The sequence below is a fragment of the Odocoileus virginianus genome, chromosome 14 (genome assembly GCF_023699985.2).
Source record: "Odocoileus virginianus isolate 20LAN1187 ecotype Illinois chromosome 14, Ovbor_1.2, whole genome shotgun sequence".
Classification (NCBI taxonomy): domain Eukaryota; kingdom Metazoa; phylum Chordata; class Mammalia; order Artiodactyla; family Cervidae; genus Odocoileus; species Odocoileus virginianus.
Genome location: NC_069687.1, coordinates 50,337,802 through 50,363,695, shown reverse-complemented (window position 1 = coordinate 50,363,695; position 25,894 = coordinate 50,337,802). Strand labels below are relative to the sequence as shown.

The window sequence follows — 25,894 nt, the reverse complement described above, 5'->3', positions numbered from 1 at the left end:
ACCCCAATGTTCATCGCAGTACTGTTTACAATAGCCAGGACATGGAAGCAACCTAGATGCCCATCAGCAGACGAATGGATGAGGAAGCTGTGGTACATATACACCATGGAATATTACTCAGCCATTAAAAAGAATTCATTTGAATCAGTTCTAATGAGGTGGATGAAACTGGAGCCCATTATACAGAGTGAAGTAAGCCAGAAAGAAAAACTCCAATACAGTATACTAACACATATATATGGAATTTAGAAAGATGGTAATGACAACCCTGTGTGCGAGATAGCAAAAGAGACGCAGATGTACAGAACAGTCTTTTGGATTCTGTGGGAGAAGGTGAGGGTGGGATGATTTGAGAGAATAGCACTGAAACATGTATATTATCATACGTGAAACATATCACCAGCCCAGGTTGGATGCATGAGACAGGGTGCTCAGGGCTGGTGCACTGGGATGACCCTGGGGGATGGGATGGGGAGGGAGGTGGGAGGGGGGTCCAGAATGGGGAACACATGTACATCCTTGGCTGATTCATGTCACTGTATGGCAAAAACCACTACAATATTATAATTAGCTTCCAATTTAAATAAATTAATTTTTTAAAAAAAGCTGATCCCAGAGTAAACGAATAAGAAGTCTTTTAAACCTTTAAGGTAGCATTTCCCAAACTCATGAAAAGTGAGTCCCTGGTCCAAAAAAAGATTTGCCTGGCCAAAAATGAAACTATAAAAGGGCAGTTTAGTTTTTATAAAGCTAAATTCATTCCATTAAGAAGATTATCCCCTATCCTGAGATTATTTTTTGGTATTAAAATGCCTGTAAATTTTTTAAATTATATCAAAGTATTATTTTGTTTTAAAGTGTAAACACTAGATGTGTCAATCATGGGCCTATCTCCACATATCTATGAGAGCTCTTTACCTCAGGAGACTTGATCACTGCAGACGTCATTTCTCAGGCTCCTACTTCAGCTGGCTTTTCTCTGAGTTCAGCCTTTGGGAAACCATGGTGAAGAATGGGCAAGTAAACCATGGAGCCAGGATATTTCCCCCCCTCCTTCTCTACTTTAGGCAGTGTTTCCAGCAGTGGCTGTTATTTCTTTCATGGCCCTGGTTCCTTACCAGGAGATTCCAATCCCCTCAGAGGAACTCTGGCTCCTGAGCACCCACAGCCCTACCATTAGGGACACTGTTCTCTCACCCTTGCTGTTAATCTCTAGGCTGCTACACCATCCTATCCTGCTGTCTCAGCTCCTCCATCACCTGTACAACCAAGCCCTTCCACTGAATTCCCACTTATGTGTACTCAGTCGCATCCGACTCTTTTGAGACTATGGACTGCAGCCGGCCAGGCTCCTCTGTCCATGGAGATTTTCGGACAACAATAGTGGAATGGGTTGCCATTTCCTCTTCGAGGGGATCTTCTTGAACCAAGAATGGAACCCACATTTCCTGGATCAGGCACTGACAGGCAGATTCTTTACCACTGAGCCACCTCGGAAGCCTGTATCAGATATCTGTGTACCTATATTCCCTCCCTTTTGAACCTCCCTCCCACAATCCCTCATCCTGCAATCCTCTAGGTCATCACAGTGAATTCCTAGTTTTTAAACCTTAAAGAGTGGTTTTCTTCTTCCTGGGTGAACTCTTAACCAGTGTATTAAGCCAGTGGTTCTGCATGTGCTGACATCAGAATCATCTGCAGAGCTTACCAAAGTGCAGATGCTGGGCCCCACTGCAGTTTCCCCATCAGAGTAACTGGAGAGGAGCCCAAGAACGTGCATTTCAAAGAAACTCCCAGGTGATGTTAACACTACTGAACTAGGGGACCACACTTTGGAAACTTCTACAACAGACAAAACACAAAGAACTGGCCACCTTGCATTGGTCTGCCTTTTTTTAGCTATTTTAGTTTTTTTAACACCTTTATTGAGATATAATTCACATACCATACACTTCAGCCATTTAAAGTATACAATTCAATGGTTTTTATTATATTTACAGATAACGTGCAACCATCACTGCCTTTTTTATTGGACAATAAAGTCCAAAAGACACTGAAATTCAAGGAAATCCAAACCTCCTGCCTTCATATGAAAAAAACAAACCTTTAAGACAGTTTCCTTACATTATTACAGAGGCCAACAGGTTTCTAAGGAATGGTTTTTAAAAGTTAACATAATTTTATCACTGACTTTATACCTTACCGAGAAATAAAAATCTCAATTTCAAATATCAGAAACAAGCCATTGAACTTTTCTATAAAGATAACATTGACTTAGAACCAGATTATTGGAAATAACTTAGCCAATGAAATCTCAAACCTAGAAAAGAGTTGACAGATGGTTTTTCTACCTTAGAAATTTATGACTGAATAACAGAACTGTGTGCACACACACAGTTATGAGACCAAAGGGTCTACAGACCAGCACTAATTGAAAAATGTGAGCCACATATGTAATTTTAAATTTTCTAGTAACATTAAAAAAAGCTAAAAGAAACAAGTGAAATTGGTTTTAATACAGTCCATGTAATCCAAAATGCCCGAAGTTAGTATCATTTCAACAAATTATTGATATATTTCACATTCTCTTTACTGCAGGAAGTCTTCACGTTCTGCTGCAGGTGTCACACTCCCCGCACACAGCACTTCAGGGGAGCCACATTTCAAACGCCACCACGCCAGACAGCACAGATACAGACGGACAGAGACTCACCAGTCTCTCTTTTGGACACATTTGATACTTAGCGTAGTAGTAGTAATCTACTATATTGTTTTCACAAATTATTTTTGAATTACATTTTTAAGAATTTAAAGCCTTAAACTCTTTGAACATTTGTACTGATTTCAGACAGTTACAAAACTATGTTAACATTTCGCTCCTGCCACTTAATACTGTGTTTAAAAAAAAAAAAAAAGCCTCTCAAGAGAATCACATTGTAAACAGGTAAGCTACTGTTTCACCTGGAGTCCCAGAGCCAGCAGTATCTCAACTTGCCTTTCTCTAGCCCAAGGGAAGCCCAAGCAGCCACTATGGGCCCCTACCAGTCCCAGAGCTAAGGAATTCTCATCTCCTGGGACTGTGAACAGACAGCTTTAACCATAACTAACAACCAAATCCCCAAACTGAAGTATCTGGTCCTCTGAAAGAAGAAACTGATATAACCTCATCACTTTATTCACAAGTTCTTTATTCATATTAGACTTATGATAAACAAAAAATACCAGTCACATTTTTAATGTATTAAAACATTATTTTAATACTGAATTTAAAATTGAATAAATCAGCTGGAGATACCACCTTTAATCTTCATGATCTATACAGGATGAGACCAGACAGACAACCTATGTACAAAGTTAAAAGTTTAAGTAAACTACAAAAGAATTTTTATTTTCAATAGGAAACCACAGTATAACATTTACTGCCTTTAATCAATACAACTGATGATCAAAACAAGAATCTAAGAGTGGCGTATATAACAAGTCTCTGGGTACAGAGGCAGAGTATAAATCATAAACATGCTTCTTTGAGAAAAGTCCCTAAATTATCCTTAATATCTGAAATTTATAGTTTGATACCAGTTTAGAATCCAGTGATGTATGACTTTAAATAATATCCTAAAGAAGTACAGGGAAACTGAAATGGTGCCTCTAATGTAAAACAATCTCTGAGCCCCTCAAAAATAACAGACTGTTCCTTCACTTATCAGAAAGTGTTTTCTCTTGCACATAAAACTCTTGCCATAAGCATAAATATACTTGTGGGTATGTGCAAGAGACTGAGATAATTACCTACCTTTGGGGCTTAAATACAACTGGTGTCACATCACACTTTAGGCACACAGTTATTTCATTTTCAACTATTCACTGTGGAGAGTAATTACTCATCCTATAACCTGGTCACAAAAAGCCAGGCACTCAGTATTTCAGCATATACAGCACTTTAGTCAGTGTTAGGTGTTCAGTCACGTTCTACGCTTTGTGACCCCATGGACTGTAGCCTGGCAGGCTCCTCTGTCCATGGAATTCTCCAGGCAAGAATACTGGATGAGGCAGCTATTCTGTTCTCCAGGGGCTCTTCCCAACCCAGGGACTGAACCCAGGTCTCCTGCACCGCAGGCGGATTCTTTAGTGTCTGAACCCCCAGGGAAGCCCCTTTTAATGTGGCATATTCATAAATCAGATAATCAAAACACACACATTAAGTAGCTTTAAGTGCTTAACTATGACAAATTATGTAAGATTTGATAAACTTTTAACTTGTGACCAGTCTACCCAGTAAGCTACTATTGCTACAGATACATCCAGCTATACAATGAGAGATGAACCCACATGCAATTCACTAACTCAAGGAGAGGGTATGGGGTCAGCAGAAATGAGATCAGAAGAAGGCAAATCTAATAATCCATGTCTTATAAGGAAGGGTAGTGTCCTGACTTTATTACTAATCTTCTATTAGCCAGTCAGGTTGCACAGCCTTACAACTGCCTGCTCTCAACTGAAAAAATAAAGGTCTTGGCATCTCAAGCAAGTGGATTAAATAGCCTCCAGAAATGTTCCTTTATATAGCCTCATGGTTACACATAGGAGGGAATAGGAGAAGGGAAAGACCCTGGATGTTGCCTGGAAAGACATATCTAGTCTTTCCTCGCCTGCAAACAGAGGTGCTTCCTAAAAACCAAAGGAAAGAAAATTTTAAGATCTGCCCTAAGAGTTAAACAGGTATTCAGGCTATAATTTAGTAGTAAGAAGACAATGTCCCCAGTACTTCAGCAAACCACTAAATCTCTCCATCAAGAGGGTTGCTAACACAACCCAGCAGCACCTGAAACTGCCTACCAGTAAGAGCTGTGTGCACCTCAGCAGCCTCACACAGCTTCTATTATACTAATATTCTCTTTGAAGTATCTCCTATATCTATCACTCCCAAGCCTCCCACTGAAATCAATGAACTGATGAAAAAGAAAACAGTACCTCTTTCAGTCCAAACTATTAACGTCACCAAATACTGTGACTGAAATTTTTTTTAAATCTCAGCAAAGAAGAAAGTCATATTTATATTTAACTCAGTATAGTAACAGCTCCAAGAAGCAAGAAGACACTGTGGATCAGACATAATTACTACTATCCAAGAGGAAAAAATAAAACAGCACAGCCCTGAAATCATGGAACACTTTTTTAAAAGTCGGATTTTGAATGGTGTTACAGGCCAGGGAGGTCTCTGGGTGGTTTCCTTCATGCATGTGCTGGCAGAGAAGCTGCCCCTAGCAAAGCTTAGAAAGAAGGTAGGACACTGAAGAAATCCCACAAGAGAAGACATCTAGCAGAGACCCCTGGGTGCTCCTGGACCAGTGACTGAGCATGTCGAGTCTCAGGTCCTTCAGCCACAGAATGAAGAGACTACCTTCTTACTAGGGTAATTCTGAGGGCTGGGGATCATGCTTGGGAAGCCCAGAACTGGGGGTCCAAAAGTGGAAGACAGTAAGGGCTTCAGCTACATAAAATAGCAAATGAACAGAAGTTTCAAATTAGAAATGATTCCCAACTCAACCCTGAACAAGATAAAAAGTTCAAGTTCCATCCAACATCACTTAAATGGAATAGAAATAACTTCACGTGGCAGATACTTGGTACTTCTTACATGTATCATTCTAGTCTGCACCTTTTGAGTTCAACTAACATGTGAGTCCAAAGATTAACATGACCAAAAAAAAATGTTAGAGAAAAGCTCAAGCGTAGGCAAGAATGCATAGAGTAACAAAGAGAAAAGGATGTTGCATGTAGACCTGCCGTGTAGCCCATGGTGACCCTAAACAGGAGCTTAGTTCCAGGCTGTGCTCTGCCTACCACAATGGAACACAGCTGCTTGTGCAAGACAACTGAGAAAAAGACTGAAGAAGAGAACTAACCTACACATGTGGGTGAGTCTCCTGCTCTAGCTGCACGTCCTACCATCCTTTCTAAACCTTTGGCTAATTTGGCTTTTTCCAGGTAACACCTAACAAACGGAATTTCTCAATCCTTGTCATACACCCACGTATCAATACAACTGACCTTGAAAAGGGAGCTTCTCAAACTCTTCTAAGGAAGTTCCTCCAACAGGAGAACCAATGAAAAAGTACCTTTAGGTAGTTTGAGAGTGGCCCAAAGAGGCCACAAGCTACAGTTTCAAACTGACATACTGGGCTTCCCTGGTGGCTCAGTGGTAAAGAATCCGCCTCCCAAAGTTCGATCCCTGGTCTGGGAAGATCCCACATGCCGCAGTGCAACTAAACCCATGAGTCACAGCTATTTAGCCTGTGCTCTAGAGCCCGGGAGTGGCAACTTCTGAAGCCTGAGAGCCTAGAGCCCATGCAGACAACGAGAGAAGCCACCACAATGAGGAGCCTGTGCACTGCCAACTACAGAGCAGCCCCCACTCGCCGCAACCAGAGAAAAGCCCATGCAGCAACGAAGACCCAGCACAACCGAAAGTAAATAAATAAATAAAAATCACAAACTGCCAGATTCTTTGTGGGACAGACGTGAGACAGGCAGTGGAGAAAGCCACTGAGTAAAAGCACTGCTTTTACTCATTTCTCAAGTATAACCCCACTGCCTTCATCCATTTATTCAACAAACATTTTCTGAGTCAACTATGTGCTAAAGTTTTTACCTGGACTGTGAATACAAAAATACATACATATAGACATACACACATACAATCTAATGGGGAAGACAATCAAAAAATTCACACAGAAAACTATGATTAGGGTTACAAAGAAGAGAACTCTTTGCCAGGAGCTTTCTCTAAGCCAAGCTGGCAATTAAGGCATCAATCAGGCAAAGAAGCGCATTTCAAACAGAAAAAAGCACACAGGAAAAGGAAGTGAAGGGCAAGCGAGAACAGTGTGCAAAAGGCAGCTGAGGGTCCAGGCTGAATCACACCGATGAATGACTTTGGTCCTCTGAACAAAGGGAAACCACTGAAGGTCCTGCATAGGAACAGCACAGGCAACATCACCCTGGGGCAACGTGCATCAGAAGAACTGATCCTTGCCTGTCCAAAGTTGACAAGCTGATCATAACACTCTTAACAAATGCATAATGTTTACTCTTACTCATGCATGTACACACGTAAGAGCATACACAAGAAAAAGAAAAGCTCTGTGGTACATATTAAAAGTACACGAAGGCCATTAACAGGTCTTTCACTGGATAGTTAGAAAAGAGTATGGAGTAGGTAGGTCTTCCAGGTCACATCAGCACAGCTTCAAGGGCAACAATTTTTGATGTCACCCCCCCCAAAAAAAAAAATTGAAAAAAATACACAACCAAGATTTTTAGTTCATAGTAAGCTCTTAAAATTTCACTTGAAACTATTTTTCTCAACACTTTACTTGTAAATCTTTAAATTAGGATATTAATCAACTCTTTTCACTGATTCACGTCTCCAAAAGATGGGAATGTAGATCTTATATATACACAGTCGTATGACTTGACAAACTCAGAAATGCATCTGATTCTGAGTGTCTTTTATCTTCCATCCTCTGCTTATCCATTGCAAATATTCAGGGAAGCCTAAAAACTAAATCACAAGTGATTAAGTTAATCCATAAACTGTCTATTATCCTCAAGAATAGAACTGAACAGATCTTACTCAGGCCCCTCTACACTTTCAGGAGAGTAACTCTAGAGTTCCAGTGACGACAAAATTCATCAATCATTGGGGTCAAAAACAAGAGAGGCATTAAGACATTAAGGCTAAGGCATACTTTGTTGAATAATATATGTTCTGCTTAGTTGTACTAGATCAGGCAAAATGATAATATAATAAAATATTAAGACATTAATCTGTGGATAGTGAATTTTGGTGCTTCAATGGTAACAAAAGTTTTAAAAAAAATGTGTCCTTTCTCTGATTACAAAATCAAGATATGATGATTGCAGATTTGGGGGAAAATACAGAAAACTTGAGGAAAATAATAATAAATGGAGAAAATCAGGGGGAAACTGGAGCATAACAATAATATATTTCCCTTCTGTGTAAGTACTTAGAATCCAAGTACTTTTCATGTATTCCCACGTAGGTCTCTTAACAGTCTCATGACAGAGGTGACAGAGGTACGGTTATTTTCATTTTATAAGGGCTCAAGGGAATTCAGAGCCAGTATGTGATCTGCTTAAGGTTATATAGATAGTAAGACAAGACCCAGGAAAGAGGATTCTAATCTTCTGATGGGTCAGGCATCTTCTCCAGCTCAGCGCCATAAAATCAGCAAATGATACAGCAGTAGTTAACTGCAAGTACCTAAAATGAGCAGTACCTGCAAACATCGAACACAAGAAAATGTGCAAAACAGAATTATACCATTAACACAAACATATGCTAGAGCCCCAAAACATCAAATAAAGATAGGAAAATTTACATACCTTTAAGTTACTAAAGCAGGGGAGGGGAGAATAAGTATCAAACCCACGGAGATGGAAAGCCTCTCCATTAACTGCTTCTTTTGGGTGAATGGCAATGCAAAAAGAAAGCATTTGTGTCCTGTCTGAGAAACAGTGAGTGGAGTCCACTGATAAAAAACAAAGATAAGCCGGAGGTCTCCCTTCTGTCCCAAACAGCACGCCCTTCCCTCCCTTCCTGTCTCTCTACACACACGCTGGAGCATGTGCACATGTGCACACACAAACACTGTCCCCTTCTTTCTGAAAAACAAGATATATGGCTAGGGTAATCATGTATGTTATCAGCTGAACCGGAACATGTGTAAAAGAGGTCACTGTTCCTGACTATGCTAGCCAAAGAGGCACAAGAATGACTGAGCAAATGGGAACATGTGGTCTCTCGGTATCTGGATCCCCCTTTCACAAGCCAAGCACTGGGAATACATCTTTACTGCTCCAAAAACTGCCTGGTGTGTCCCATTTTATGCAATATTGAATCCTAAGGAAACTCTATGTCAAGAGAAAGTCACCAGCATTTTGTAGACCAGTTTAATAAACACTCCTACTAATTAGCGAATGTCTTTTTACAATGAGTAAGATCTTGTGGGATGTTTTGAAGTTGTATGTGCTTTGCAAGTCATCTGGAAAAAGTTTTAAGAAACCAGTTATTTTTGCCAACTTCTTTAAAAAGTGAGACATCAAATAAAAGGAAAAAGCAATCTCTTAATCATTCAAAGGTATTTAAAATTCAAAGTTATTTTCTTTGGTAACCCAAAAGTACTGCTCTATACAGGAATGCCCAAATCATTTTCTGTTTAGAAGCTGGAATCATCTAATAAACAAGCTGCTTTCAGAATAGGTTTTTGGCTGATACTGTTAAGTTAACAAGCTGGGAGAAAAAAAATCCCCTCAAATTAGAAAAGGAAGAAACAAACCTTACATGCTATCTGTAGAAATGTACTGATGATAATGTATCAAGGTTTTAAAACCAACCTTCCTATCTTATGGTCCTATTCCTATTCAAAATACCTCCTAAAAGACTAACTCTGATTCAGAAAGTCAAATAGAAATTGGAGCTTGGAAATATTTTTTTTTAACTAAGAGAATTTCATATAGGTACACACAAAATACTGGCATATAGTCTAAGCTTACCATTCATTCAAGGGACATTTCATTCAAGGGACATTTCAATGTCTACTATACACACACAGCACTGGCACTATTAATAGTTGGCTGTCCTGGATTTAAAATTTGCCAGTGTTTTTTTTTTTTCACTCAAGCAGATTTATCTTTCAACTCTAAAAGGGGACTTTGCATTTAAATGCTCTATAATTCTTACCCCCAAAAACACATGACTAGAAATATATATTAAACAATAGCAAACCCAAAATGCTCCTGTAACAATATATGGCAGAGTATTTTTACATTTGTTAGCACTTCATGTTCTTTAACAGCCTAACTAGTACTGCCCCACCTCTATAAAAGATGCTTCAGTTCAGTTCAGTTCAGTCGCTCAGTCGTGTCCGACTCTTTGTGACCCCATGAATCTCAGTACACCAGGCCTACCTGTCCATCACCAACTCCCGGAGTTTACTCAAACCCATGTCCATCGAGTCAGTGATGCCATCCAACCATCTCATCCTCGGTCGCCCCCTTCTCCTCCTGCCCCCAATCCCTTCCAGCATCAGGGTCTTCTCCAATGAGTCAACTCTTCACATGAGGTGGCCAAAGTACTGGAGATTCAGCTTCAGCATCAGTCCTTCCAATGAACACCCAGGACTGATCTCCTTTAGGATGGACTGGTTGGATCTCCTTGCAGTCCAAGGGACTCTCAAGAGTCTTCTCTAACACCACAGTTCAAAAGCATCAATTTTTCAGGTCTCAGTTTTCTTCACAGTCCAACTCTCACATCCATACACGACCACTGAAAAAACCATAGCCTTGACCAGACGGACCTTTGTTGGCAGAGTAATGCCTCTGCTTTTTAATATGCTATCTAAGCTGGTCATAACTTTCCTTCCAAGGAGTAAGCATCTTTTAATTTCATGGCTGCAATCACCATCTGCAGTGATTTTGGAGCCCAAAAAAATAAAGTCTGACACTGTTTCCACTGTCTCCCCATCTATCTCCTATGAAGTGATGGGACCAGATGCCATGATCTTAGTTTTCTGAATGTTAAGCTTTAAGCCAACTTTTTCACATTCCTCTTTCACTTTCATCAAGAGGCTTTTTAGTTCATCTTCACTTTCTGCCATAAGGGTGGTGTCATCTGCATATCTGAGGTTATTGATATTTCTCCCAGCAATCTAAAAGATGCTTAGAAATCTACAATTCTACACACAGGAATTTCTCGTAAGAAACTATCCCCCCCCCAAAAAAGAAACTATCCCTCATTTTCTCCAACTTTTACATTAAAGATGAGTCCCACAGCTGTGTTCTCAAGTTTGGAAAAGACCATGAATCAGACAAGCCAGTGTCACTCTCCGTAATAACCCCTTGAAGAATGTCAGAAGATCTACCTACTCACTCAAAGAAAATCTATACATATACATATATATATATACACAACACATATATATATGAGCTTGATTTACTATTACATCTTTTTTTAAAATAGTACAACAGTTCTGGATTTCCTGGGTAAGGTTTATTAAAGTCAAGACATATAATCTTGAAAGTTAAGTCACAGAAATTTCTAGGTTTACTAATAAATAAGACTTCTTGAAAGAGCTGGATTCAAAGCTCAATTCTAAATAATAAAAAGGCATATCAAAAATAAAGAGAAAATGAGTTACTCAACAACTGTAAAGAGAAGAACCTCAGCTCAAGGAGTAAATTTTAAAGAGAAGCCTTTTAGAGATGCAATAGCCAATCCATCCATAAAACCACCATGAGACAGCCATTATACACTGCACATATTACATTCTGAATTAAGTTTTTAACAGGAAGAATATGGGAGGGAGGGGGGAGCAGTAAGTAAAAAATACTTTCTTTATAACATTAAATAAGCAGACCAGTGCTTATTCCAGAAAATAGGGGAGGAAAGGGACCCTCTATATTTGAACATGGCTTCTTGAATTTTTCGTGCCTCTCTGGCCTTAACCCATCACCACATAAATCATCTTTATCACCACTCCTTCCCAAAACTCCAACATGCACGCACACACACAAACAAGCATGCACACACAACATATACACAAAGAACTTCAAAAAATACAAACCATATTCTTTTATGTCAAAAAATAAAATTCACACAAGAGTACAAAAACTCTGACATCTCGAGATTTATCAATATCAAAAGACAAAGCTACTGCTAAGCTATGCGGTGGTGGTCTTTAGTTGCTAAGTTGTATCTGACTCTTTGTGACTCCATGTACTATAGCCCTCCAGGCTCCTCTGTTCATGGGATTTCCCAGGCAGAAATACTGAAGTCGGCTGCCATCTCCTTCTCCAGGGGATCTTTCCAAGCCAGGCATCAAACCGGGGTCTCCTGCACTACAGGCAGTCTCCTGCATTGCAGGTGGATTCTTCATCAACACAGCCACCCATAACACAAATTCAGACCTAATACATCACACTGAATTTTGAATAAACTCAGTCACTGACTCTTATAGCACCAATTTCTTTCTAACCCATCTAAAATTATAAACTTTGAAAATGAACTAAGGAAAACAGATAAGCATGAGAAATGGATGAAACTTAAATTACTGCTGAAATAGTTTTTAAGTCCATTTTAAAATAAAAAATTTCCACAAATTGTTAAAGTTTCAAAAAAAAATTTTCCCCACTGCAATAGTTCTCATTGGAAGCAAAAATGCAGTACTATCCAATACTTTGGAATTTCCTGCAGTTTTATCAAACAGCTTAGACAAAATGCCTTTTTAATAAATTGCTAAGACAGATCCCCGAAAACTGCAAAGAAACTGCTCTGACAAGTTCCAATAAAGAACATCATTTGCGCATTCTTCTTGCATAACTTTAAACAGCACTAGTCAAACTACCGTCTGGGCTTTGGTTTTAATCAACCTTGTTAGTTAAACTGGAGCTGACATCATTCACATGACTCACCTAAATAAAATCTAAATTACATTAAGGATCTATAAGATAGTCACTTACCTACGACCATCCAGTAGATTACAGTGTTCTAAGCATTGTATTAAATTATAAATATGTACATATAAATGTGTGCATATACACATGCACGCACACACACCCCTATCTAGAGACACATACACAGGTGGATCAATGGATCTATCACCAATCCACTTTTGGAAAATACACCTAACATAACCTCTTACTGCAGAAAGACATCATGTGGTAACTACTACACTGTGATACAGTTCAATGTACTCAGTACTCTATCCCCAAGACATTCTGAATATATCCCCTAATGAAATATCAAAGTTATTAAAAAAAAAAAAAAAACTTGGACCAGCAAGAGTAATAAGTTGCCATAGAGTAGTTTTAAGATATAACAATTTAAATAAATTCTAAAACATCTGGCTTCTCTAAGCCATTAAGACTAGCAAGTCACCTTTCACTAAATCTCTCACCTTAAGCTTTATTTCAAAACAGTGAATTCAGCAAAATTCATCCAATAAACTACCTTAAAGAAAAAGTGAAGAAAATATCCATTTGATTCTATTTCTAGCTATTTTGGTCAATTATTTTGTTACCTTAAGAAAGGCATCAGATCAATGCACTAAATGTTATCCCGCCATCCAACAGATCTAAGTACATTACACCAGGAGTCACCGAATAAGTGAGTAATCATCACTCCATTTCTACTCATATTCAGCGCAGTCCACAGTACACTGAAAAGTACCTCAAGTTTTCTATGTACCACTATGGAAAGAATACACTCTTCTTCCTACCAAAGTCCCCTCCAAAGATACAGATTCACACTGTGGTATTCTTTGCACTTCTTTCCAAAATTATACAAGAACAAATACAACGTATTTTTCATTTTGAGTACAACTGAAAATCAAATAATTTTAAATTCACATGTGCATACAAAAATTAAGACTCAGTTTGCAAATATAGTCCACATGATACTGGCTCTAAGGGATACAGAATCTAGACCCAGATACTGGTATTTCAATCAAAACCCACCTACACTTCCTACTAGAATAAACAGTAAGCTTTTTTATTTGCTACACGTTCTTACAGCATTAACCAAACCTGAACACACAAAACTGTGTCAGCAGAGAACACTGACAACTGTAGGAAAAAACAGTACATGTGTTTTTTTTTTAAGTGTCTGATGACACCTATAATTATATAAACCAATTCAGACTCTACAACTTCAACAGGAATGGCAATTTTAAAGATGCCCAAGGCATTTTAAATTAGGCAAATTTTGTACCTCTTGGTGACACCACAAAACCGTAATTATTGGGCAAGACGTAAGTCTGACCCAATAAGGCAATTCTTAAATCTTTCTCCTATCTAAAGTAATTATCGTAGTATTATTGACTACTATCCACAATCAATCTTATAAAACATTCATGTCCCATTTCAAAAAAGTAGAGGTAAATAGAATATCATAGCACAGGACAGATACGAAAATTAGTTCAGCTTGATAACTGAAAAGCTGAGTTTCTGACGTTTGCTAAGCAGTCCCACAATCTGCTGGCCCTGTGCCACCACGGCCCAGTGCCAGCCCGATGTAGGGTCAGGCTAAAAATAGCAGCCAAGCAGCTGGAACACATAGGTCTTTGTGACCTCAACTTTTATTTCCCTAAATCAAGGGAGCTTGAAGGGGAGAGGACAACGGCTGGCAAAGAAAGGAATGGAGTACACTCTCTAGGTTGGTATGTCCCACCTCTTTGGATTTCTTGTCTTTTTCCCTACCACGCTCTCCTATTCCTCTCTCCCCAACTCCTTTCCCATGCCCAACAAAGGAAGAGAAAGAGGACAGGCAACAGAGAAGGAGGAAAACGAAGAAAGAAACTGGAACTCTGAAGCAGGCTGGTGCAGAGGTTCCCCCATCTCCTACCCGCAAGTCTCATCTCATCATCACAAAGCAGCCACTGGTCATTTGAGTCCTCAGCTTTTTACCATGGTCTAGAGAAAAGATAAGACAAAAACTACAGAGGTGCTAAGTATGGGAAAGAAGGAAGAAAGAACTAGAATATGGTATCTACAGTTCAAAATCCTAAATGTTAAAGGAAGCTTGAAGAAAAGAAAACAAAGTCCAGGACTTCTCTCGAAGTCTGGTGGTTGGGACTCAGGAATTTCACTGCTGAGGGTATGGGTTCAATCTTGCCGCATGGTCCAAAATATAAAAAATTTAAATTAAAAAATAAGGTGCTAAAGAAATAAGGTAAACTTATTAAAAAAAAAAGTCCTCTCTCACATACATCTGATTACAAACTTATGATATTTGCATTTTAGGTATTTATTTTATTCAGAAAAACCATGACCATCTTCTTCGTAGAAATAAGTTAATAAGAAGCTGTAGCAGGAACAAAGGCTCAACATAGCCAGTCTACAGCATTGCCTTCAACTTCTGCTAGCCTTTACCAAACAATCAACAGCGACACCAGAAGTTCCAGGCTTTGCCCTTTACACTGATATAATAAAATACCTATACTTCATTTATAAAGATGCTGATCACAGTCAGCAAATATTTAACAGCTATAAGGTGGCACATATAGCATTCTAAATTGTATTAATCTAATTCAGTTCAGTTCAGTCACGTCCGACTCTTTGTGACCCCATGAACCGCAGCACGCCAGGCCTCCCTGTCCATCACCAACTTCCGGAGTCTACCAAAACCCACGCCCATCGAGTCGGTGATGCCATCCAGCCATCTCATCCTCTGGCGTCCCCTTCTCCTCCTGCTCCCAATCATTCCCAGCATCAGGGTCTTTTCCAATGAGTCAACTCTTCGCATGAGGTGGCCAAAGTACTGGAGCTTCAGCTTCAACATCAGTCCTTCCAATGAACACCCAGGACTGGTCTCCTTTAGGATGGACTGGTTGGATCTCCTTGCAGTCCAAGGGACTCTCAAAGAGTCTCCTCCAACACCACAGTTCAAAAGCATCAATTCTTCGGCGCTCAGCTTTCTTCACTGTCCAACTCTCACATCCATACATTACTACTGGAAAAACCATAGCCTTGACTAGATGGACCTTTGTTGGCAAAGTAACATCTCTGCTTTTAAATATGCTATCCAAGTTGGTCATAACTTTCCTTCCAAGGAGTAAGCGTCTTTTAATTTCATGGCTGCAGTCACCATCTGCAGTGATTTTGGAGCCCAAAAAAATAGTCAGCCACTGTTTCCCCATCTATCTCCCATGAAGTGATGGGATCAGATGCCATGATCCTAGTTTTCTGAATGCTTAAAAGCCAACTTTTTCACTCTCCTCCTTTACTTTCATTGAGAAGCTTTTTAGTTTCTCTTCACTTTCTGCCGTAAGGGTGGTGTCATCTGCATATCTGAGGTTATTGATATTTCTCCCGGCAATCTTGATTCCAGCTTGTGCCTCTTCCAGCCCAGCGTTTCTCATGATGTACTCTGCATATAAGTTAAATAATCAGGGTGACAATATACAGCCTTGACGTACTCCTTTTCCTATTTGGAACAAGTCTGTTGTTCCATATCCAGTTCTAACTGTTGCTTCCTGACCTGCATACAGGTTTCTCAAGAGACAGGTCAGATGGTCTGATATTCCCATCTAAGAGAACTTAAATCTTGTTTCTGTAGACTCATTCAACGTACTATCTTCTTATGCACAGTTTCTGTGTAATACCTTCTAACATTAGAGATCTGACATCAATTAACAATAAAAAATGCTTTAAGTAAACAGACAGACTGTTAAATATGGTAGGACCAGGTAATGAGTAACTTGAATTTTAAGGACATTAATTCACTAAATGAGCTTCCAATTTGTCTGATCAGCTTTTTCAGTTAGTAAGAGCTTAAATGTACTGACAGGTTATCCTGCATCCTTCCAATTAACATACTTTCAATTACCTGTCCCCTTCAAAGAAAATTAAACCATTTTATCAGCACAAGAAATAGTATAATTTTTAATCATAACATTCAAAAAGTTATAAAAGATACATATATATGTGGCATATATATTGCAATTAGATCTAACATGCAAGACATTCCTTTTTCAAAAGTTACAGAAGTGGCTGATGACAGTCAAAACCACCCGACACAACCATCTTCCAAAGCTGAAATTAATTCACAAAATGCCTTTTTAAAATGTAGTTTTTCAAATCTTAAAATCGCATTTTAAAAATACATGTTAAAAATCATAGCTCTGATCACAATTTAAAATTCTGGCTACTGTGAAAAATCACTCTAGAAAGTAGCAAGAGACTATTGTAAACATAAAGATGAACTTTCTAGAATAGTTAATAATGACGCATCATGAGTAATATTACTCAGAGGGTAAGAGTACCAGCCAGAGAGGCTGTGTCTGGCTCCATAATTTACCAGCCTATGTGACCTTGGGCAAAAGTCACTTGCACTTTTTTTCCTATGCTTCAGTTTTCTCATCTGTAAAAGGAGAATAATAAAAGTACCTAACTCCACAGTGCTGTTAAGAAATATAATGTACTTGGAGCAGTAACTGGCACATGGTTAAGTGTGCTGAAAGTGACTGCTATTATTATTGTTACTATTAGCAAATGTTACAGGAGTATTAAGAGGCTCAACAAAAACTATGTGCAGTTAAATAAAGAAAAGCCCCAAATCACACAAGGTCTTTAAAAGAGATGTTACTAAAGTTTTGAGACCACATCAATTACGTGAAAGAAGCGCATCTAGGAGTTATGTATACAGTACTATTTACTGATGATGAGGGTGGGGTACCACTGACAGAGACACTGAAAAATGCACAAAAACAGGCCAAAAACAAACACTAAGTCTGTGTTTTCATAAACGTACTAAATTCAGAACAAACAAATTTCCTACAAGGTACTGACTTCTATTGTTCTATGTATATTCAACTTCCAGCAAGTTCTATATTACAAGGAGGTATGCATACAATGATGTAGATTCACACCAACTGTAATATAGTTTCATACAGTCAGCAATCATAACAACCAACTTCTCCTGAACTTTAATCTCATCATAGAACATCTCTACAATGTCCGAATGTCTACAAATGTTTACACTAGCATGCACTAAACATGCTAGAATCACTGCTTAACTGAAGTCATTAGAATCTGGTCTGAAACTAAAATGCTATCTAGTAAAAAAATACTTTCATAACACTAGATGAAATGTTAACCAAATAATCTCTCTAACATCAAAGTCAATTTACATTCAAGATATGCTTGTCCTGATTTTGGAGATTTTCTGAAATTTACCAAATTAAGAGGCAGTCTGTAAGTAGAAAAACAGAGATTCCACATTTAAATTTGCAATTGACTATACCTATCAGGACAAATTACTCAACATGTCTGTGCCGTGGTTTTCTCATCAGCAAAATGGGAGAGGCTGAAACTGATCTTTACAAATCTCCAGAGCTCTACAGGTATATAATAACTATCACACAAGAGTTTTGTATAAAACCAGCATCTCACCTGTTCACATATTTAAGAAACAGAAGAACGCACCTGTACACAGGGGTCACTGAACTACGCTTGGGGTAACAATACTCAAACAACACCCACTTTCACTTGTCTTTTCTCTCACTTGGGAACATCACATTAGCTATAAACACATAAATGTATTTATTTATTGCAAAGAGTCAGGCATGACTTAGCAACTGAACAATAACAAAATAAATACTTGTAATATACGCTAACAGAAAACTAGTTATCACATAAGAATTCAGTTAGCATACCCTTAGCAACAGAGTTCACGTACTATCAGCTGGAAGTCAACATTTAAGTTCAAAATGAAAAACAGATTTTGCACTGCATTCTCTCCAAAGCTTGTTTTGGCCACCTTTTCTAGATAAAAAAAATTAAGGAAGCATCTTATTTTTGAAGAACTGAAAACCATGTACAAAGCATTTTCTCAGCAGAACACCCGGCACTGAAAGCAGAAAGTGGAAAGATACTCGGATCTTTTCAAACAAATCTAACTAATACACTTTATTTTTGAGACTCTGGCTAGGATTGAGAAACAAGAGTCTCTTCTCATGGGATAAAACTATGTAACATATTTCTCCAAATTATCATTCAATACTGATTTCTCAGCAGGAGATGAGCCTTTCCACTCATTTGAAGGAAGAAACGGCTCACGTTTTCTAGTTTACAGTAATGTTCAAATGTTTACATACATCAAAAAATTAATAAACCAAGAAAATTAAATTAGGTTTTTGTTGGGAAAAAGCACCATTCTTCAAACTATGTGATAGTAACTTGAAAGGTAAGTAAAAATGGTTTTATGGGCTCTATGTAATTTACTACCATTTAAAAAATAGTCTCCTATAATCTGCTTTGTTCATAGATGTTTATACTTACCTATAATCTGACTTCTTTTGTAGGATATTTGCTCTCTTAAATATAACAGCTGAAGGTCAACAGCAGATCAAGTTTAATGACTGCCCCTATAAAAATTTCTAATACAACATGAGTTTGTTTTATCATACACATAGGTAAGTTTCTTAAAATAAAGGTACCAAATTCACTTTCCATCACTGAAGAAAACTGATTTTCTAACACAAAAATATAAAGCACATCAGCTTTTGGAATTAGTACAGACCCATTTGAATAATTTTTAAAAGAAACAACTTTCTTTAAAAAAAAGCATCAGTCATTCCCTCACTGCCATCCTGTTCACTAAAGATATTACTAGTTGAAATCATGCATTCTTAAGTAAACTCTTAATAGAGAGTAGAGAAGACATGCTAGCTTGTTATTTTTCCAGATGAAATATTTAAAGTTTGAATTGATAGTTATTGACTACCATCATGAAAAGAAAAGAAGCCAAGATAAAGAATAAACGGATAAACATCTTAACAACTGGCCAGGACATACTTAAAGACAATACTGACTTAGACTGCTCAATTAATTGCAATAATTGTTCTATTAAAGGAGGTGTTCCAAAAAATCCTGATGTTTTTAAAAGAAAGGTATCCAAGTTTCGCATCTGAAGAAAGGATGAAATTCAACGCACAGTTGAAATAAAATAAGAGAGATGGTCTTTTCCTTAATTCCGGGGTGTACTCAGAATGGGGAGGGGGGAAATGGCAAGAAATTAAAGACTGCAGCAGGAGTAGAAGTATTTACTTAATTCAAATCTGCAGTTCCCACCTTCCAGTACTGTTGAAATCTTTTGGCTAGGAAAATACCCTGTCTACCAAATGAACACTTCAGATTTCTTCACTGGACCAGTACTAACCATCAGAGAACTGTCACAAAAATTCAAAGCTTTCGTCACTTAAAATTGAAAACTGAAACTCCCTCAGACCAATGTTGAGCCCATGAGATGCTCAAATACTTTTGAAAAATCAATTATAAGCAAATGAAACAACTCAGAAAGGAAGACAATAAGAAAAAAATACATACATGCACTAGTTTCAAATTTTCTTCTTTTGTGTAATTTTTCATTAACCAAAAGACTTAACAAGTATAGGCTCTGATTCAAATTTCTTCTGTATCATTAAACTTGGAAATACATTCAATAAGCTATATCATCATCAATAAACAAAACAACCTAACTCTGAAAGTGCATTCAGAATCACATCTTTATACAATAATCTCTGGTCTGTAAAGAAAATCAAAATACTCAAAGGCCAACTAATTAGCCTCAAGTAAGTTAGCTGATTAATAAAATTTTAACCACCCTAAATCTAGTATCTAATACTGATCCCCTTTTACTGCCTTGCTATTCCCTAAATCATGAAATTTAAATAAATCTGAAAAGACCAAGAGAATGCTTACCAGTGTTAACATAACTTTTCTCCCAAAAGTAACCAGCAAAAAAAAAAAAAAAAAACTTCCTTTTAAAACTCAGCTCCTTCCTTCTACAAAAGACTAGTTTCTAGTTTTGTTTAGACATTCCTTTCTTTTAAATAATTGTTCAGTCACAAATAAGGAAACGGTGTTTCAAAACAAAAAAAAAGAAAACTAAGTGTAGACCAGGTCTTCAGAAAGGAGACACACACACAAACACATACTCCAAAACAAAAAATATGCATTCATTAAAAAACAAAGGATAATTTTTCTAAGATTTATTACAAAAATATATGCATCTAATTTTAAGAAAAATCCAACCATAAGTTAATACAATGAAAAGTAAAATTCTCCCCAAAACCGTGCCCATTCATCTGCCCTTCTCCAAAGATAATCACTATTCAATAGTTGCTTGGGTAGCCTTTCCAGACATCTTTATAACACCAATATGCAAGTCTGTCTTTGTTTTCAACAGAAACTGCAGTGTACTACATGAACAGTTGATTTGTTTTCAAATGAAAACATGTTGGTCACCCCTACTTGTCAGTACATAAAAATTTACTTCGTTTTTTGGTGGTTGCATAGTATTCCACTGAGTACTTCTTAACCAGTTCCCCTCTAATAGAAATTTAGATTGAGTCCAGCTTTTCAGTTGCAAACCGTACTGCAATGAGCATCACCCACCGTACTGAACATCTCTGCACACTGATATCAATAAATCTATAGAATAAATTCCTAGAAATGACACAAAAAGGGGAGGCAGCATCCCATTCTCCCACCTCCTCAATCAATTCTGGGTAACATCTACCAGTGAGTCAGTGTGGTAGATAAAAACAGCTTTCCATTTTTGTCTCTTGTATTTAAGATGAATACATTTATTAATAATTTACATTTCTTTGTGAAATGTTTATTTTTCCTACCAAGTTCTTCATCTCTCTTTTTCCCCAAATTTCAGAAATTATCTGCCAGCCTTTGCTCAAAGATGTTGCAAACAACTACACCAGTCAGTTGCTTAACTTGGTCCATCATGTTTTCAGTCCTACAGAAACTAAGAGATATTTTTAAATCAAGTAACTTGTATCTGTCTTTTCCTTTACAATTCAAGTTTCAGGCCCCATTAGGAACACTCTTTTCCAGGCTTCCCTTGTAGCTCAGTAGGTAAAGAATCTGCCTGCAGTGCAGGAGACCTGGGTTCGATCCCTGGGTTAGGAAGATCCCCTGGAGAAGCAAATGGCAACCCACTCCAGTATCCTTGCCTGGAAAATCTCATGGCAGACAAGTCTGGTAGGCTGCAGTCCATGGGGTCAGAAAGAGTCGGGCATGACTGACACACACTTACTTTTCAGGCAAAAATTTTTGTGGAAAATTTGTATGTGACTTCTAAACCATTACTCAAACACTGTCAATTATACTTACATTCAACCACCTTCAGCATTAGCTCCCTTCCAATATATCATTACTTAACAATAATAAGCTAACAATGCTTTCTCTAAAACTTCCCTTAATCAACTGATGAACAGCTCTGCACCAATTAAATACTGCTTACAACTACTCAAATATTTCATTTTTTTCCTTTAAACTTCTTCTTAAAATCTAGGGGTTGAAAAATAACCAAGAAAGTATGTTTAAATACTGGGAAGTCCCAATTCTCTGCCCTTCAATCCTTAAGTAATCCTCAACATTGTAAGTGCAAAATAAAGTCCAGCAACTAGACTGTCTATATTGTAGCTGTAATTTAGTCATCTCTACAAAACTCAATGAATACTTCCTGCACAAACAAACTTGTAATTTTGCAATACCAGAAAACTGCTTATGATGCTATCAACACATATTCTGTTCTTTTCCATTTCAGGTTATGAAGGGGAAAAGCCTTCTACCTCAAATCACAAAATTATAAAATAAGCTTCATGTTAGTTCCAATTCAAACCACCACTTAGAGCTGAATTAGATGGTTAATCTAGCCACTCTCTCTGTTCTTCATCAGGGGGAAAAAAAAAAAAAATCCTGGTCATAAGTTTTCTATCTCACAGTGTCAGCTGCCAGGCATTTAACAGCCTTCCATCTCTACACCGACTGGCACAACAAGTAATACAACTTGGAAGTTAAGGAAATTGGCAGAACACAGAGGGGAAAAAAGAATTTTTTCCACCATTTGTACAGCACTTGTTTAGCACGTATGTGCTTCCAAAGGGGTGGTCAACTCTTCGAGCTATATGAGAAGCATCATCCTACTTCACATCAACCACTGCCAACTCCATTCAGTGGCCTCCTTCCCCTCTGGGGACTATTCAGAAAGTTACTATTTTCTTTTACAACTCACCCAGGCCTCTTCACCAATGAAAGCAGGCAAGGCCCACGCTGTGTGTCTGTCTCCTAGAGAAGATTGCATCTTTTATTTATCGTCCCTTGGCTTTATTTTCACAGTGAATTCCTGGCTTAAATGCAATCAGCCAAGAAACCCTCCCTATGCGCTCTCCTGTCATTCCTCATTGCTTGCAAGCAGAGTCAAGCACAGAAGGGGGAAAAAAACTCAGCGTTGCCAGCCAAGCCATAAAAACTCACAAACTAGTTTGTTATACTGAGATACCATGGATGAGCTTCAATCCATTTCAACCAGGCAGGAAACAAGGGGAGGAGGGGTATAACTTGAAAGAATGTTAATTAGATTTTTTTAAAAAGGATAGATGGGTAGCCTCAGAAGTTAAACCTCCCTCCAGACATAAGGAAAGGGTGTCTAACCTAGAAAAGGCAACACTGGGGGCGACCTTTAGAAATAAATGACCATGCAGAAAATCACGTTCGCAGATTGCATTAGAATTCAAATTAACCAGACCGGATTAAAACAAATCTTAATTCTCTCTTGGGGCCCCACCCAGACCCCTACCCGACTCCCAAAGAGAAGGATAAAAGGAACTGGCTAAGGAAAGACAAGATTAAATTAAAAATCAGAGACAGTGATGCTGCCAAATCTCTCCCCATTCATTAGGAACCGCGTTCACCACCACAATTTAAACAGACAGCACTATAAAAGGGGGGTAGAAAAATACGCCGTTTTGCAATCAGGAGGAAAATACGAGGAAAGGGGAGTTTCACTACAGCATTGTTCTTTTCCGTCTTGCTCAAACATCCCCAGCGCCACAGCTGGAAAAAAAATATCTGACCAGAAAGACACATTGGAGGGTGGGGGGAGAGGGGAGCACAGAGAAAGCTTTTAAAACTCGGTATTTGAGAAAACTCTCATGGTCTGTCAGAAAAAGAAGGGCTGTACAGCTTTAAGTCCTTCTCTCGCCTTTGTCAATATCTTCTACTTTACAAGCCCTGAAAAGAAATAAAGAGACTCTTTTGTTTGGTTTCCCCTTTTCGGAGGGTGACAGAAAACTGAAAGGGGCACAAATAAGCCTGAAAACAAGAACAAAGTGCGGGGTCGTGCCCGACTTCCAGGCGGTCCGCGCCGGGAGGGACGCGGGCGCTAACGCGAAGCCCCTCCGCCTCGCGCTCCGGCCGCGAGCGCCCAGCCTGGCGCAGCTCCCCGCGGCTCACACGGAGCACGACCCCCGGCCCCCTCCCCGGTGCAAACCGAACTCCGCCGGCGGGAGCCCCGGCTACGCCGCGGTCCCCCGGTAAGGGAAAAAGCCAGCTGCCACGGGCCCGGCTCGCACCCTGTGACTTGCGGGCGTCCTCGGGAGGAGCGGTCCCTCAGGAAAGGGGTCCAGCCTGACGCCCGCGCACCCCGAGACGGAGAGGAGCGGAGGGAAGGACATTTAAATCCCAGGGCGGCCGGCGGAGCTCGCCCGGGCCAGCCCAGACGCCGCAGCGACTCCCCCGCCCCCCGGAACGCCGCGGCCGCCAGCCCGTCGAAGCCAAGAGAGGAGCGGCCGCCGAGTGGCATTAAAATGTATTTCCCTCCCCTCAAATGGAGAGGGCGGGGAGGAGGGGGTGCAGAGGAGAAAGACCGGCGAGTGACAGACAAGGGGAGAGATGAGGCAGAGCGCAGAGCGCGGCCCGGCCGCCGGCTCGGCCCCGGCCGGCATTGTCTGTGCGGCCCGCGCCCCCTCCCCCGCCCCGCACGGCCCCACCACAGACACCCTCCGCCCGAGCCCGGCCGGCCGCCAGCGCCTTTGTCCACATTCACCCCCCAAAACGGGTCAGCAGCTCTCCAGGACGCGCTCCCCGGGAGAAGGGCGGGGAACGGAGCGGGCCGGGGGCACCCGACACCCACCCGGCGGACCCCGCGGAGGGGCGCGTCCTGCTGATTCATTTCCCACTCGCGCTGGCCCGTCCGGGGAGACAGGGGGCGGGGAGGGGCGGAGAGGAAATGGGCGCTTCGTTCAGAAGGACTGTCCCGGCCAGTGAGGGCATCGGGCGGGGTGCAGGCGCGCGCTGCGCTGAGGGGCTGCCCAGAGGGGAGGGGGCGGACGCCCCCCCCCCCGAGGGACTGACGGACGGACAGACGACCCCGCGACTGCCCCGTGACTCACCGACTTGCAGGACGTTGTCGACGCAGCCGCTCTCCAGCAGCGCGATACCCCGGCGGAAGGGCAGCCGTGTCTCGTCGCCGCCGTCCGCCGGCCCGGCGGCCCCCACCGACGGGGCCCCGGCCCCGGCGGCGGCGGCAGCGGCGGCGGCGGCAGCGGCGGCGGCGGCCGAGGTGGCGGCCGGCGAGGACGAGGAGCCGCCGCCGCCCGCGCCGCCCGCGCCGCCGCCCGCGCCGCCGGGGCCGCCGCTGTCGTCGCCGGGGCCGCCCGCGGCGCCGCCGCCGGTGTTGAAGGACGAGTACATGCAGATCTCCCGCTCGCTGCGGGGGAAGGACCAGTAGACGATGCGGCGCTGCACCGGCTCCGGGATGCGCTCAAAGCGCTCCTCCACGCGCTGGAACGGCCACTTCTCAGCCACCTTGCGCGCCGCGATGTCCAGCAGCGACTCGGGGCTCTGGGTCTTGCCCGGCGGCAGCAGCCCCAGCGCTGCGCCGCCTCCGCACGCCGCTGCCGCCGTGCCGCCCGCCCGCGGGCCCGGCCGACAGGCAGAGCTGTAACCGCCACCCGCTCCTCCGCCGCCGCTGCTGGCCCCGCCGCCGCCGCCGCCGCCGCCGCCCGGCCGGCAGCAGAGCCGTTTCGCGGGAGGAGGCTGCTGTCCGCGCTCCGCCATGACCGCGCCGCTTCTAACCCGACAGCGGAAGTGCCGGGACCCTATAAACGGCACAAGGAAGCGCGACACGCACACGCCGCCGCGACGCCACGCTGCCATCTAGGGCCCTCCGCTCCTTGTACGGGCACAAGAGGTGGGGCCTTCGCCGTGACGTCGCGGCCGAGGCGGGGCACCGATAGGGGGACCTAGGGCCAAGGGCGGGGCCTATGCAAATCGCTGGGCTGAAACATAAATAGAGCACTCGGCGGACACGGGGGTAGCGGGGGCGGTGGGGATGGGTGCCCGCTGGGTTGTGAGAATGTCAGGCTGCTGTGACGCGGGGGGCGGGGTTCAGGCGGGGTTCCCGGGGGAGGGGGCGGGCCGCCCGGGCAGCCCGGGGCGGCCTAGGGTGCAAGGGTCTCTGCGCCCCCTGCCTGCTCAACTTCCACCTCCAATTCCCTGCTTCCCTTTGATG

The 25,894-nt window shown here is 41.3% G+C and overlaps 1 protein-coding gene across 1 annotated transcript in view; it reads right to left on the bottom strand.

Moving 5' to 3' along the window:
• Positions 1-25,478, bottom strand: part of ZSWIM6 (zinc finger SWIM-type containing 6) — a 213,210-nt gene extending 187,732 nt beyond the window's left edge. Inside the window, exon 1 of the mRNA XM_070476733.1 lies at positions 24,774-25,478. Coding sequence (XP_070332834.1) covers positions 24,774-25,440 — 667 coding nt within the window. The 5' untranslated portion in view covers positions 25,441-25,478. The remainder of the gene's footprint in view (positions 1-24,773) is intronic.
• Positions 25,479-25,894: the final 416 nt, after the last annotated feature.